At 50.7% G+C, this 15448-nt stretch overlaps 1 protein-coding gene across 1 annotated transcript in view; it reads right to left on the minus strand.

The window, feature by feature from the left end:
• LOC135179180 (ATP-binding cassette sub-family A member 10-like) overlaps nucleotides 1-15448 on the minus strand; it is a 58439-nt gene that overhangs the window by 19331 nt on the left and 23660 nt on the right. Inside the window, exons 14-25 of the mRNA XM_064150653.1 lie at nucleotides 14893-15012; nucleotides 14069-14207; nucleotides 13849-13939; nucleotides 11261-11400; nucleotides 10274-10393; nucleotides 9245-9440; nucleotides 8011-8177; nucleotides 5948-6075; nucleotides 4422-4559; nucleotides 3258-3371; nucleotides 1944-2114; nucleotides 1445-1555 (exon numbers count right to left, since the gene is read on the minus strand). Coding sequence (XP_064006723.1) covers nucleotides 1445-1555; nucleotides 1944-2114; nucleotides 3258-3371; nucleotides 4422-4559; nucleotides 5948-6075; nucleotides 8011-8177; nucleotides 9245-9440; nucleotides 10274-10393; nucleotides 11261-11400; nucleotides 13849-13939; nucleotides 14069-14207; nucleotides 14893-15012 — 1635 coding nt within the window. The remainder of the gene's footprint in view (nucleotides 1-1444; nucleotides 1556-1943; nucleotides 2115-3257; nucleotides 3372-4421; nucleotides 4560-5947; nucleotides 6076-8010; nucleotides 8178-9244; nucleotides 9441-10273; nucleotides 10394-11260; nucleotides 11401-13848; nucleotides 13940-14068; nucleotides 14208-14892; nucleotides 15013-15448) is intronic.

Genomic DNA, 15448 nt, shown 5'->3' on the forward strand with positions numbered 1-15448 from the left:
TCAGGAGCATAAGACTTTGACAGAGTTAGATAAGGGTTGGACTTGATGATCTTGAAGGTCTTTTCCAGCCAAAGCCAATCTGTGATCTATGATTCTATGACTCTTCTAAGTATAGGACTGCTTCAGGAAGAAGAATGAAGCACAGGATCCCATCCTGCTCTTTCCCATCCTGGTTCATGCCAAATAAGCCATCTCCTTCCAGCTTGGGCTCAGGCTATCTGTATCTAACCTGATGGTTGATCTCTCAACATCTCACATCTCTTGGATGTGAGGTGCTCAACAGAGTGACAAATACATTTTTTTCTGCCTCCATTCCTGCAACAGCTCAGGGTAGAGCCAAACATTTCCCCATGCCACAGTAGGGTTATGGGACCAGAAGGTGGGGACAAGACTTACACACAGAATTGACTGCTAGAAAACACAAACCCATATTTATGTGCTATAGAAACTCTGGGGAGACCTTAGAGCTGCCTTCCAATAGCTGAAGGAAGGTTGGAGAGGGACTTTTCACAAGGGTGTCTGGCAGTAAGACAAGGAGGAAGGGTTTGAAGTTGGGGGAGAGGAGGATTAGACTGCGTCTGAGGAAGAAGTTCTTCAGTAATAGGGTGATGAGACTCTGGAACAGGCTGCCCAGGGAGGTTGTGGATGTATCCTGCCTGAGGGTGTCCAAAGACAGATTGGATGAGGCCTTGAGCAGACTGGGCTAGTGGGAGGTGTCCCTGCCCACAGTGGGGAGGTTGGAGTAGGTGATCATAGAATCAATGAGGTAGGAAGAGACCTCCAAGATCATCCCTTCAAAGTCCTTTCCAACCTAAGCCAACCTATGATTCTATAATCTCTACTGGGTGTTTTGACCTCTGAGTGCTGTGTCCAGTTCTGGGCTCCTCAATTCAAGAGAGATGCTGAGGTGCTGGAAGGTGTCCAGAGAAGGGCAACGAAGTTGGGGAGGGGCCTGGAGCAGAGCCCTGTGAAGAGAGGCTGAGGGAGCTGGGGGTGTGCAGCCTGCAGCAGAGGAGGCTCATGGCAGAGCTCATTGCTGTCTGCAGCTACCTGAAGGGAGGCTGTAGCCAGGTGGGGTTGGGCTCTTCTGCCAGGCAAGCAGCAACAGAACAAGGGGACACAGTCTCAAGTTGTGCCAGGGCAGGTCTAGGCTGGATGTTGTTAGGAAGCTGTTGTCAGAGAGAGTGATTGGCATTGGAATGGGCTGCCCAGGGAGGTGGTGGAGTCTCTGTCCCTGGAGGTGTTGAAGCCAAGCCTGGCTGAGGCACTTAGTGCCATGGTCTGGTTGGTTGGGCAGGGCTGGGTGCTAGGTTGGACTGGCTGAGCTTGGAGCTCTCTTCCAACCTGGTTGATTCTATGACTATGATTCTAAGGAGATGCATCCTTAAGGTCTCAAAACACACTTCTGCAAGCCCTACAGTAGGTTGGGTAGCAATCTGCTTACCACTATCAGGACAAAGGACCAGAAGTCACAGCTGCGTCCTTTGCGGCAGGCGAAGCAGATCAGGTAGGTCAGGAGAATGATGGAACTTCCATAACCCAAGGAACATGTGACCTACAGGGGGAAAAAACCCCAAACCAACACCAAAGCCAAACCAAAATCAGACAAAGGAGGAGGAAATGGAGTGATCCAAACAACCAGAAGTCTATCTATAGCAAAGTGGTTCAGTTGGAAGGCTCCTGGAGAAGATCAGGGCATGTGGAAATGAGCCTGGTTTTGCTGCTGGGCGTAATGAAGTGTGTTAAAGCAAGACTCATTGCTTTCTACTTCCAGCTGAGGGAACCCAAAGGATTGGAGGTGAGATCAGTGAGCAATTCGGGATCCAGATGTGTGCCAGCATTGTCTGCACCCAGAGTGCCTCAGCTAACCCTACACGTGCTCAAACTATCACCCTCCCCCAGTCCCTCCCTCGTGAAGCAGCAAGCAGTGGAATGGGATGTACCAGAGAGAAGAAACTGCTGGCCTTCACAGAAATCCTCTTGCTCATTGCAAACAGAAGCCCAAACATGGAGAAGAGAAGGATCCAGCAGATTGGGATGTCCACCAGTGCCTGGCCACACCAGTAGGCTGAGGGAAAGAGCCCCGAGATGCGCAGATGGGCACGAGCTCCCACCTGGGAAGGCAAAAAGCAAAGGGCAGTTTGGTGGTGGTGCCTGCTTGGCCAACAACATCACAGAATCACAGAATGTTAGAGGCTGGAAGGGACCTCCAAGCTCATCCAGTCCAAACTCCCTGCCAGAGCAGCATCTCCTAGAGTAGATCACACAGGAACACATCCAGGCAGGTTTGGAATAATTCCAGAGAGGGAAACTCCACAACCCCCCTGGGCAGCCTGTTCCAGGGTTCTGCCACCCTCACAGGGAAAAAAATCCTCCTCATGTTCACATGGAACTTCCTATGCCTCAGCTTCCACCCAGTGCCCCTTGTGCTGGCACTGGGCATCACCCAGCAGAGCCTGGCTCCAGCCTCCTGCCACTCACCCTGCACATATTGATAACCATTGATGAAGTCACCTCTCACCTCTCAGGCTCCTCTTTTCCCATCAGCACAGCCCCAGCTCCCTCAGACTCTCTTCATAAGAGAGATGTTCCATTCCCTTCATCATCTTTGTGCTGGACTCTCTCAAGCAGTTCTATGTCCCTCTTGAACTGGGGGGGGCAGAAATGGACACAACACTCCAGATGCAGCCTCAGCAGGGCAGAGTAGAGGGACAGGAGAACCTCTCTCGACCTACTAACCACAGCCCTGCTAATCCACCCCAGAATAGCGTTGCCCCTCCTGGCCACAAGAGCACATTGCTGGCTCATGGTCAACCTCCCATCCACCAGGACCCTCAGATCCTTTTCTCCTTCACTGCCTTCCAACAGGTCAGTCCCCAACCTGTCCTGATCCTTGGGGTTGTTCTCTGCCAGGTGCCAGACTCTACCCTTGCCCTTGCTGAATCTCATTACACTTCTCCCTGCCCAACTCCCAGCCTGCCTAAGTCTCTCTGAGCAGCAGCACAACCTTCTGGTGTGGCAGCCACTCCACCCAGTTTGGTGTCACCCATGGGAATGGCTCCAGCTAACAAAACCTCTGTTCCCAGTGTGTCCCAGGGGTAAGATCCCACCTCTGTTAGCATTGTGTGCTGGCTGCAAAGCTGCTTTTGGCAGCGCAGATTAAACGCCTCGAGCTGCTCCATCACGTTCAAATGTCCTCATGGCAGCACTGAAATCCTTTCTGCCCATCCCAAATCTGCTCCTTTCCAGGAACTTACCTTGTAATCCTGCATGTAGCCTGTTGCAAAGAGAGGAGGGAAGCCAGGGAACAACACCACCATATAGCCCATGTAAAAGTGGATAAAATAGTCCCAGAAGCGTGGAGAAAGTAGCTGGAAAGGGAAGAACAAAGCAGCTGTAGAAAACATCTGAGGTTTAATAACCACAACCCACAACTCATCTGCCCTCATTTCTCATGAAGTATAAGGCAATATGGACACTAACTGGGATTTGGACATCAGGAAGAAGTTCTTGGTCATCAGAAGTTCTTTAAGGTTGGTGGAACACTGGAACAGGTTGTCCAGACACGTGGTGCTGGCCCCATCCCTGAAGGCATTCAAGATCAGTCCTGCTGGGGCTCTGAGCAATCTGATCTAGTTGGAGATGTCCCTGCTTACTTTGCATAGAATCATAGAATCAACCAGGTTGGAAGAGACTGAAAGGAGATTGGACTAGATGACCCTTAGAGACCCCTGCCAAGAAAGGATCCTCTGTGATTTGGACCCAAATATCATCAGGAAGAAGGTTTTTCCCCAAAACCATGATCCTGCAAAGTGCTTACTATTGGTCAGGGGAGATAGATAGTGCAGGTCATAGAATCACAGAATCAGCCAGGTTGGAAGAGACCTCCAAGCTCAGAGGCCAACCTAGCAGCCAGCCCTGGCCAAGCAACCAGACCATGGCACTAAGTGCCCCAGCCAGGCTTTTTTTGAACACCTCCAGAGACAGAGACTCCAGCACCTCCCTGGGCAGCCCATTCCAATGCCAATCACTCTCTCTGCCAACAACTTCCTCTTAACATCCAGCCTAGACCTCCCCTGGCACAACTCATCCCCTTGTTCTGTTGCTGGTCCTACTCCTCCATCCTAGACTTGTGTTGAGCTGTTTCTTTGGCCAATTGATGGGCCACATCAAAGCAGACAATTAGAAACCTCCTGCAGAAGGCCTCCCAGCTAACTCTCTCCACTCAGCAGCCCTTGAGACCCACGAAGGAAGAATTAGCTTCAGTTTTCCTGCAGCGATGGTTCCAGAGCCACCAGCAGGTTTACAGGTGCAGAGAGGCTCACTTGGCTTCCCATTGATTCCTAATGCCTTACTGAGACCTTAAGCAGAGTTAAGACCTATTTTCCAACACCTTGTGGCTGCCAGGCTCTGAGACTTACAGAGAAGTATGGATGACTCCAGAGGCGAATGTGGTGGGTGGAATTGATGGCTCTCAGCAGCGCGTTGCTAATGACGTTCACGAGCACGGGGAAGCAGTTGATGGCCTCCATGTGGCACAGCACAGTGAACCTGTAGCTCTTCAAAGAGCAAGGAAACAAGCTGGAAACTCTTGGCTTTCCTCATCTGCAGGCAAGCAGCAGGAAAGGAGCACACCAGGAGAACCCAGTCCTGGAATTGTTATCTGCTTATCATAGAATCATAGAACAAAGCAGGTTGGAAGAGAGCTCCAAGCTCAGGCAGTCCAACCTAGCACCCAGCCCTGGCCAAGCAACCAGACCATGGCACTAAGTGTCCCAGCCAGTATTTGTTTCAACACCTCCAGGCCCAGTGACTCTACCACCTCCCTGGGCAGCCCATTCCAATGCCAATCACTCTCTCTGACAACAGCTTCCTCCTAACATCCAGCCTAGACCTCCCCTGGCACAACTTCAGACTGTGTCCCCTTGTTCTGTTGCTGCTTGCCTGGCAGAAGAGCCCAACCCCACCTGGCTACAGCCTCCCTTCAGGTAGCTGTAGACAGCAATGAGCTCTGCCCTGAGCCTCCTCTTCTGCAGGCTGCACACCCCCAGCTCCCTCAGCCTCTCCACACAGGGCTCTGCTCCAGGCCCCTCCCCAGCCTTGCTGCCCTTCTCTGGACACCTTCCAGCACCTCAACATCTCTCTGCAATTGAGGAGCCCAGAACTGGACACAGCACTCCAGGTGTGGCCTGAGCAGTGCTGAGTACAGGGGCACAAGAACCTCCCTTGTCCTGCTGCCCACACTGCTCCTGAGCCAGCCCAGGGTGCCATTGGCTCTCTTGGCCACCTGGGCACACTGCTGCCTCATCTTCAGCTCCTCTCTCCCAGCACCCCCAGCTCCCTCTCTGCCTGGCTGCTCTCAGCCACTCTGTCCCCAGCCTGTAGTGCTGCTTGGGGTTGCTGTGGCCAAAGTGCAGAACCCTGCACTTGGCCTTGTTCAATCTCATCCCCTTGGCCTCTGCCCACCCATGCAGCCTGGCCAGGTCCCTTTGCAGGACTCTCCTACCCTCCAACAGCTCCACACCTGCTCCTAGCTTGGTGTCATCTGCAAACTCACTGATGCTGGACTCAATTCCCTGGTCCAGATAATCACTAAAGATACTGAACAGGACTGTGCCCAGCACTGATCCCTGGGGCACAGCACCAGTGCCATCTGCCAACTGGCTGTGGCACCATTCACCACCACTCTCTGGGCCTGGCTCTCCAGGCAGTTCTTGACCCATATCAGAGTGATGCCTTGTTTGTAAAAAGAAACAACAAATTATGAGGTGTTTGAGGTCAGTAAAGTCTAAGAGGGGGGAGACAAGGTCTGCTCTAGAATGTAGCTCACTGATCCAAACCCTTTCAAACCTTACCCAACAGGACTATCCCATAGGTGGAGCCAATCTCCCTTCATTAATCAGTTGTGGGGAAGAAACAGGAGGAGAAGAACAGCAAAAATCCTCACCTGATCTTTGTGAGAGACTTTGATGGCCCCATTGTGGTTCAGGTCCTCTGTGATGTTTTCCTCATTGGCTATTTCCACTGTGAGGTCTTGGCTCTCCAGCCAATGGATGAAGTCTTCAATGTCTCTGCCTGGTGTGAAAGCCAAAAGCAGAGAATCAAAACACTGAACAAGAGAATCTTTGGTGCTTTGGGTTGTTTTTTTTTTTGGGTTGGTTGGTTTGGTTTTGTTGTAAATCCATGACCACCAGACAAAAGCAGAGGAAGTCTGCTAAGTGGAGACATCAGACAGCAGAGATGTGGTGGATCACTGCTTGTTAGTTTGTGTGGAGTGAATTGAATCATAGAATGGTTGAGGTTGGAAAGGACCCCAAGGATCAGCCAGTTCCAATCTCCTGCCATAGGTAGGGACACCTCCTACTAGAACAGGTTGCTCAAGGACTCATCCAGCCTGGTCTTGAACACCTCCAGGGAGGTTGTGGAGCACAGAAGCACCCAATGTGATCTTTGATCACATTGGGTGCTTCTGTGCTCCACAACCTCCCTGAGCAACTTGTTCCAGTGTCTCACCACCCTCACTGCAAACAACTTCTTCCTAACATCCAGCTTCAATCTCCCCTCTGCCAGTTTAAACCCATTCCTCCTCCTCCTGTCATTACAAGACCTTGTCAATAGTCCCTCTTGTAGCCCCCTTCAGATCCTGGAAGGCCACTCCAAGGTCTCCTCAAAGCCTTCTCTTCTCCAGGCTGCAGAGCCCCAACTCTCTCAGCCTGTCCTCAGAGCAGAGCTGCTGCAGCCCTCTGAGCATCTTGGTGGCCTCCTCTGGACTGGGTCCAACACTTCCATGTCCTGCTTGTGCTGGGGGCTCCAGAACTGCACACAGAACTCCAGGTGGAGTCTCAGAAGATCCAGATAAGGACCACAGAATCTAGTCATAGAATCCAGAGTCACCCACAGCAGCTTGCCCAGGATCACTTCCAGGCTGCTGTGGAATCTCTCCTGAGGAGGAGACTCCACAACCTCTCTGGGCAGCCTGCTCCAGTGCTTTGCCACCCTCATAGGAAAGAAGTTTTTCCTCATGTTCAGATGTGCCACTCTTAATCTCATCTGCTTCTATATCACTTTTCACAGGCTCAGAGGATGTCAGGGGTTGGAAGGGACCCAAGGAGATCATCCAGACCAACTCCCCTGCCACAGCAGGACCACACAATCTAGCTCAGGTCACACAGGAACACATCCAGACAGGCCTGGAAAGGCTCCAGAGAAGGAGACTCCACAACCTCTCTGGGCAGCCTGTGCCAGGGCTCTGGGACCCTTACAGCAAAGAAGTTGCCCCTTGTGTTGAGCTGGAACCTCCTGTGCTGCAGCTTCCATCCATTGCTGCTTGTCCTATCCCAGGCAGCAGTGAGCAGAGCCTGTCCCCTCCCTACTGGCCACCCCTCAGATACTTATAAACATTTATCAAATCCCCTCTCAGTCTTCTCTTCTCCAGACTAAGCAGCCCCAGGTCCCTCAGCCTCTCCTCATCAGCCATGCCCTCCTGTCCCCTCATCATCCTCGTAGCCGTCTGCTGGACCCTCTCCAGCAGATCCCTGTCCCTCTTCAACTGGGGAGCCCCAAACTGAAGGCAGTACTCAAGATGAGGTCTCAGCAGGGCGGAGTAGAGGGGGAGAAGAACCTCCCTTGATCTGCTGGACACACTCCTCCTAATCCACCCCAGGATCCCATTGGCCTTCTTGGCCACAAGGGCACATTGCTGTGCCATGGGGAACTTGTTAGCCACCAGCACCCCCAGGTCCCTCTGCACAGGGCTGCTCTCCAGCAGATCACCTCCCAGCCTGTACTGGTGCAGTTTGTTATTCCATCTCAGCAGCTGCTGAAGCCAGAGCAGGCTTCAAACACAACCCTTGAGAAACAGCACCTGTCATTTGCTCTTGTGTCACCAAACCCTTCCTCACCCCTTAGATCCACCACATCCGACAACCATCTGCTGCTTCACTCATTTTCCTCTGCAACCACAAGCAGGCTCAGGCCAGGAAAGGCTGAGGAATGGTTTGGTGCCCTCACCTGTGTCATTTTGGAGCAGGAGGGTGGTCATCTGAGAGTGAGCTCTCTGCCCCAGGGGCACGAAGTAGCGGGCAGAGGAGAGCTGCCAGCTGCTGACGCTCTGCCAGGCACCAAACAAGGAGAGTTGCAAAACCAGAGGAAGCAGGAAAACCACATAGAGCAGCAGGCTGTGTGAAGAGAGAGCACAACAAACACGAGTGAACACCCAGAAAAGGGAGAGTCAGCAGAATGCATTTCCTTGAAGGGAAACTGTCTGCTCAGCACCCTCCAAAAGGAGTCACAGAATCAGTCAGGGTTGGAAGGCACCACAAGGAGCAGCCAGTTCCAATTCTCCTGCCATGCCCAGGGACACCCTACCCTAGAGCAGGCTGCACACAGCCTCAGCCAGCCTGGCCTCAAACACCTCCAGCCATGGGGCCTCAACCACCTCCCTGGGCAACCCATTCCAGCCTCTCACCACTCTCATGCTCAACAACTTCCTCCTCACAGCCAGGCTGACTCTCTCCATTTCCAGCTTTGCTCTATTCCCCCCAGTCCTGGCACTCCCTCACAGCTTAAAAAGTCCCTCCCCAGCATTTTGTAGCCTCCTTTAGAACCTGGAAGGCCACAAGAAGGTCACCTGGGAGCCTCCTCTTCTGCAGCCTGCACAGCCCGAACTCTTTCAGTCTGTGCTCACAGCAGAGCTGCTGCAGCCCTCTCAGCATCCTCCTGGCCCTTCTCTGGACATGCTCCAGAATCTCCACATCCTTTTTGTAATGGGGGCTCCAGACCTGGACGTGGCTCCAGAACTGGATGTGCTGTGGAAATGCTGTGCTGGATTTGAGGCACCCAATGCTCTTTCTATTAAACCTGTTGAGCAATGACCATTCACAGAACCATAGCACATTGGGGGTGTGCAGCCTGCAGCAGAGGAGGCTCAAGGCACAGCTCATTGCTGTCTGCAGCTACCTGCAGGGAGGCTGTAGCCAGGTGGGGTTGGGCTCTGCTGCCAGGCAAGCAGCAACAGAACAAGGGGACAGAGTCTCAAGTTGTGTCAGGGCAGGTCTAGGCTGGATGTTGTTAGGAAGTTGTTGTCAGACAGAGTGATTGGCATTGGAATGGGCTGCCCAGGGAGGTGGTGGAGTCGCTGTCCCTGGAGGTGTTGATTCTATGATTAGGGAGGTGAAAATCGTCTCCCCTTGCCGTGACCGAGCCCAGGTGCAGCTGTGCAAGAGCCAATCCCTTTGGTACTTACACTGAGCGCAGGTTTTTCGCTGAGCTCTTCAGGTGTAAGAAGTGCACCCAGGCCATGGCAGAGACCTGCTGCCTCCAGAGCGCCCAGCCCCTGAGCGTCGCCTTCCCAGCGCCCGCCAGCAGCAGGGAGCTCAGCTCTGTCTCGTCGGGGCACCGTGGTCCTGCTTCTCCCCACTCCTCCCCGGGGCCGTGCTCATCTGTAGAGAGTTTTCCACGTGCACACTTATCACAGGATCACAGAAAGTCAGCAGCTGGAAGGGATCTCCAAAGCTCATCCCCTCCAGCCCCCCTGCCAGAGCAGCATCACCTAGAGCAGATCACACAGAAACACATCCAGGCAGGTTTGGAATATCCCCAGAGGGGGAGACTCCACAACCCCCCTGGGCAGCCTGTTCCAGTGCTCTGCCACCCTCACAGGGAAGAAATTCCTTCTCATGCTTAAATGAAACTTCCTATGCCTCAGCTTCCACCCAGTGCTCCTTGTGCTGTCATTGGGCATCACCCAGCAGAGCCTGGCTCCAGCCTCCTGGCACTCACCCTGCACATCTTTATAACCACTGATGAGGTCACCTCTCAGTCTCCTCCCATCAGCACAGCCCCAGCTCCCTCAGTCTCTCCTCATAACAGAGCTGTTCCATTCCCTTCAGCATCTTTGTGTCTCTGTGCTGGACTTTCTCAAGCAGTTCTATGTCCCTCTTGAACTGGGGGAGGGGCAGAATTGGACACAGCACTCCAGATGTGGCCTCAGCAGGACAGAGTAGAGAGACAGGAGAACCTCTCTTGACCTGCTAACCACAGCCCTGCTAATCCACCCCAGAATGATGTTGGCCACAAGAGCACACTGTTGATTCATGGTAAACCTCCCACCAACTAGGACCCCCAAATCTTTTTCCCCTGTTGAAGACCAGCTTCTAATGTGTGACAAATTAAGAGCCACCTGGTTATCAACAGCTGGGGCCATGCCCAGGTGTTGCTGCAAAGGGACTGCTCTCTTTGGCTGCAGATTCTATAGTTTCAGCCATGATTGTACCTTCTTGATCCACTGTGGCTTCTCCCTCCAGCCTCAGGAAGACATCCTCCAGGGTTGTCATGCTGACTCCATAATTGAGAATCCCCTGGTCAGAGAAGCTGTCCAGACCAATGAACAGATCTGCAGGACAGAAGCAAAGTGATCTCAGAATCCCAGCATGGTTGGAGTTGGAAGGCACCTCTGGAGGTCATTCAGTCCAATCCCCCTGATAGAGCAGGGGCATCCACAGCAGGTTTCACAGGATTGCAATGCCCAGGTGAGTTTGAAACTTCTCGAGGGGAAACTCTACAACCTCTCTGGGCAGCCTTCTCCAGGGCTTTGTCTCCCTCAAAGCAAAAAAAATCAAGAAGCAGCTTTGGTTTCAGCTGAATCAACCTGACTGAAGCATCCCCAGTGACAGGGGAAACAATAAAGCAGTGAGCTACCAGGATCAGAAGGGTCTGGAGGAACACAAAACTGCCAGATGCATAACTTAGTGAAGCTATTTTAGCATCAGCATTTCAGACCATGCATCCTCTGTGGGACTCTCAGACTGGATGTGATGGATGCAGTGAGTGAAGATCTGCTAAAGGGATGCTGAAACTGCATCAAAATGCAATTTCTGAACATAGAATCAGTCAGGGCTGGAAGAGACCACAAGGAGCAGCCAGTTCCAACCCCTCTGCCATGCCCAGGGACACCCTACCCTAGAGCAGGCTGCCCACAGCTTCATCCAGCCTGGCCTCAAACACCTCCAGCCATGGGGCCTCAACCACCTCCTTGGGCAACCCATTCCAGCCTCTCACCACTCTCCTGCTCAACAACTTCCTCCTCACCTCCACTTTGAATCTCCCTACCTCCAGCTTTGCTCCTGTCCTGTCACTGCCTGATATCTGATGTCTTTGTGAGACACCTGTAGAAAATCTGCCTCTTCCTTACCCTTCCCCTACATGCCTAGTTATTTTTTTCCCTCTATGGACAATTCCCAATGATTTTGATAACCATTACCTGGGAATTTGTTCACATATTCTAGTGGCAGTTTGTATCTCAGCTCATGTTGCCTGTGTCCTGAGAATATGACGTTGGGGATGTACTGCTTCACCAGAGAGGTCACATTCTGCAGGTCACAAGACTCACTGACGTGGATCCTGTTGGGGTGAACAGAATAGAGATGCTTAGTTTGGGGAAGGAAACACTCAATGACCCCCAAAAACATCAGAACAAACCACAAACTGGCCAACCAACAACCATCACTGTATTTGCTGACTTAGAATCATGGAATGGTTTGGTTTGGAATGGTTTAGGTTTAGAATCATAGAAAGGTTTAGGTTGGAATGGTTTGGGTTTAGAATCATAGAAAGGTTTAGGTTGGAATGGTTTAGGTTTAGAATCATAGAAAGGTTTAGGTTGGAATGGTTTAGGCTTAGAATCATAGAATGGTTTAGGTTGGAATGGTTTGGGGTTAGAATCACAGAATGGTTTAGGTTTAGAATCATAGAATGGTTTGGGTATAGAATCATAGAAAGGTTTAGGTTGTAATGGTTTAGGTTTAGAATCATGGAATAGTTTGGGTTGGAATGGTTTGGGTTTAGAATCATGGAATGGTTTAGGTTGGAATGGTTTGGGTTTAGAATCATAGAATGGTTTAGGTTGGAATGGTTTAGGTTTAGAATCACAGAATGGTTTAGGTTGGAATGGTTTGGGTTTAGAATCACAGAATGGTTTAGGTTGGAATGGTTTGGGTTCAGAATCATAGAAAGGTTTAGATTGGAATGGTTTGGGTTTAGAATCATAGAATGATTTAGGTTGGAATGGTTTGGGTTTAGAATCATAGAATGGTTTAGGTTGGAATGGTTTGGGTTTAGAATCATAGAAAGGTTTAGAATCATAGAATGGTTTAGGTTGGAATGGTTTAGGTTTAGAATCATGTAATGGTTTAGGTTGGAATGGTTTGGGTTTAGAATCATAGAAAGGTTTAGGTTGGAATGGTTTGGGTTCAGAATCATAGAATGGTTTTGGTTGGAATGGTTTAGGCTTAGAATCATAGAATGGTTTAGGTTGGAATGGTTTAGGTTTAGAATCATAGAAAGGTTTAGGTTTAGAATCAGAATGGTTTTGGTTGGAATGGTTTAGTTTTAGAATCATAGAATGGTTTAGGTTGGAATGGTTTAGGTTTAGAATCATAGAATGGTTTAGGTTGGAATGGTTTAGGTTTAGAATCATAGAATGGTTTAGGTTGGAATGGTTTAGAGTCATAGAATGGTTTAGGTTGGAATGGTTTAGGTTTAGAATCATAGAATGGTTTAGGTTGGAATGGTTTAGGATCATAGAATGGTTTTGGTTGGAATGGTTTAGGTTTAGAATCATGTAATGGTTTAGGTTGGAATGGTTTGGGTTTAGAATCATAGAATGGTTTAGGTTGGAATGGTTTGGGTTTAGAATCATAGAATGGTTTTGGTTGGAATGGTTTGGGTTTAGAATCATAGAATGGTTTTGGTTGGAATGGTTTAGGTTTAGAATCATAGAATGGTTTTGGTTGGAATGGTTTAGGTTTAGAATCATAGAAAGGTTTAGGTTGGAAGGGTTTAGATTTAGAATCATAGAATGGTTTAGGTTGGAATGGTTTGGGTTTAGAATCATAGAATGGTTTTGGTTGGAATGGTTTGGGTTTAGAATCATAGAATGGTTTTGGTTGGAATGGTTTGGGTTTAGAATCATAGAATGGTTTTGGTTGGAATGGTTTAGGTTTAGAATCATAGAAAGGTTTAGGTTGGAAGGGTTTAGATTTAGAATCATAGAATGGTTTAGGTTGGAATGGTTTAGGTTTAGAATCATAGAATGGTTTAGGTTGGAAGTGACCTCAAAGATCATCAAGTTCCAAACCCCTGCCATAGGCAGGGACACCTCCCACTAGAACAGGTCACTCAAGGTGAGAGGCTGGAATGGGTTGCCCAGGGAGGTGGTTGAGGGCCCATGGCTGGAGGTGTTTCAGGCCAGGCTGTCTGAGGCTCTGGACAGGCTGCTCTAGGGTAGGGTGTCCCTGGCCATGGCAGGAGTGTTGGAACTGGCTGATCCTTGTGGTCCCTTCCGAGTCTGGCTGATTCTATGACTCTAAGGTCCCATCCAACCTGGCTTTGAACACCTCCAGGGAGGGAGCATGCACAACCTCCCTGGGCAACCTCTTCCAGTGTTTCACCACCCTCACTTGCAGAAATAGAAAGCTCCAGAAGCTGCATCCATTCCTCACTGTGGACTAACGAGCTGCCTCGATTAATTTCAGTTTGAGGACATCTGCTCTAACATTTAGGAGGAAGTTAGGAGGAAGTTGTTGGCAGAGAGAGTGATTTGCCTTTGGAATGGGCTGCCCAGGGAGGTGGTGGAGTGGCTGTCCCTGGAGGTGTTGAAGCAAAGCCTGGATGAGGCACTCAGTGCCATGGTCTGGTTGATTGGATGGGGCTGGGTGCTAGGTTGGCCTGGCTGAGCTTGGAGGTCTCTTCCAACCTGCTTAATTCTGTCATTTCCCCCTTAGAGTCATCCTGGTGGCTCCTTGCACATGCATGTTTTCAGACAGCAGTTGTTGAGGCTGAAGCAGGTACCTTAAATGATAGCCAAGCCCCCACTTTTTCTTCAGGAACAGAGAAGATCCAACACACTTCAGCCTCCCCTGGGAGATAAAAGCTTTGCGGTCTGAAGGCAGGAGAAAATCAAAGACACACAAGATTCAGCTGTAGAGCAGCTCAAAACTTTGAACCTCCCCATGGGCTTTCTGCTCCAGGGATGCTCTTCAGAGCTGCACCAGCCTGAGCCTGTGCTTACCTGCCAGAATATCAGCCTCATCCATGAACTGGGTGCTGAACAGGATCACCCTGCCAGCTCTGTGCTCCTTGAGGAGGCTCCACACACGGTGCCTGGAAAGAGGATCCAGCCCAGCTGTGGGCTCATCCAGCAGCAAAACCTGCAGAGAGGATGAATCATAGAATCAAGCAGGTTGGAAGAGACCTCCAAGCTCAGCCAGGCCAACCTAGCACCCAGCCCTGGCCAATCAACCAGACCATGGCACTAAGTGCCCCACCCAGGCTTTGCTTCAACACCTCCAGGGACAGCAACTCCACCACCTCCCTGGGCAGCCCATTCCAATGCCAATCACTCTCTCTGACAACAACTTTCTCCTAACATCCAGCCTAGACCTCCCCTGGCACAACTTGAGACTGTGTCCCCTTCTTCTGTTGCTGCTTGCCTGGCAGAAGAGCCCAACCCCACCTGGCTCCAGCCTCCCTTCAGATAGTTGCAGCCAGCAATGAGGAAATGAGACACTCCTCACAGCCAGAGAAACTGCAGGTCCTCTGGTTTTGGTGTTCTCCTGAAAACCTCAGAGCCTGAAGGCAAGAGACCCAGGACACCTTTAAGCATGGAGGAGCTGTTCAGGGGAGCTCTGTGGTGGTCAGGGTTCTGTCTGTCTGCTTTACAACTGGACTGCAAGATGGGTTTACAAAAAGAAACGATCACATTAGTGAGCTTTAGGCATTGTGAGCACTTTGAAGATGCCTGAAATCATGCATGAACTTGTAGCCAGGGGCATGCATGAGGTTATAGTGCACCTGAGCACTCCTTACATCGCAGAGCTGAGCCTGCAGCTTTACCTGGGGGTTTCCAAGCATGGCTATGCCAATGGAGAGCTTCCTTTTTTGCCCACCACTCAGTTTCTCAGCTTGAATGTCTTGGATGTTACTGATATCCAGCAGCTCCAAAATGTTTTGTACCTAGAACAGCACAAAGATGCCCATTCTCAGCACCAGTTGTCCTTCCACCCTTCATGAGCCATGAAGGAGAGGTGGCTGGGGTTGAAGGCAGCATCTATCAGCCTGTATCAAGGTCTACCATCACTGACAGGAGCAGCCACTGCAGAACCTGCTAACACCCCCTCATCTCCTTGGCTTGAGCAGGGGAACCAATGTGGTTGCACCAAACCCACAGACTTGCCTACTACCTTGATTGAAGCTCAACACCAGGCTCAGTTTGTAGAAGACTAAGCCAGATGGGACCTTTGAGCTTCTCAGTGCAAAAGGAGCCTTTACTGAAAGGTGGGGGTTAGAATCATGGAGTCATTCAGGTTGGAAAAGGGACCCCTGGGGTCATCAAGTCCAACCATTTAATCATAGAATCAAGAGGGTGGAAGAGACCTCCAAGCTCAAACAG

The sequence above is a fragment of the Pogoniulus pusillus genome, chromosome 11 (assembly GCF_015220805.1).
Source record: "Pogoniulus pusillus isolate bPogPus1 chromosome 11, bPogPus1.pri, whole genome shotgun sequence".
Lineage (NCBI taxonomy): Eukaryota > Metazoa > Chordata > Aves > Piciformes > Lybiidae > Pogoniulus > Pogoniulus pusillus.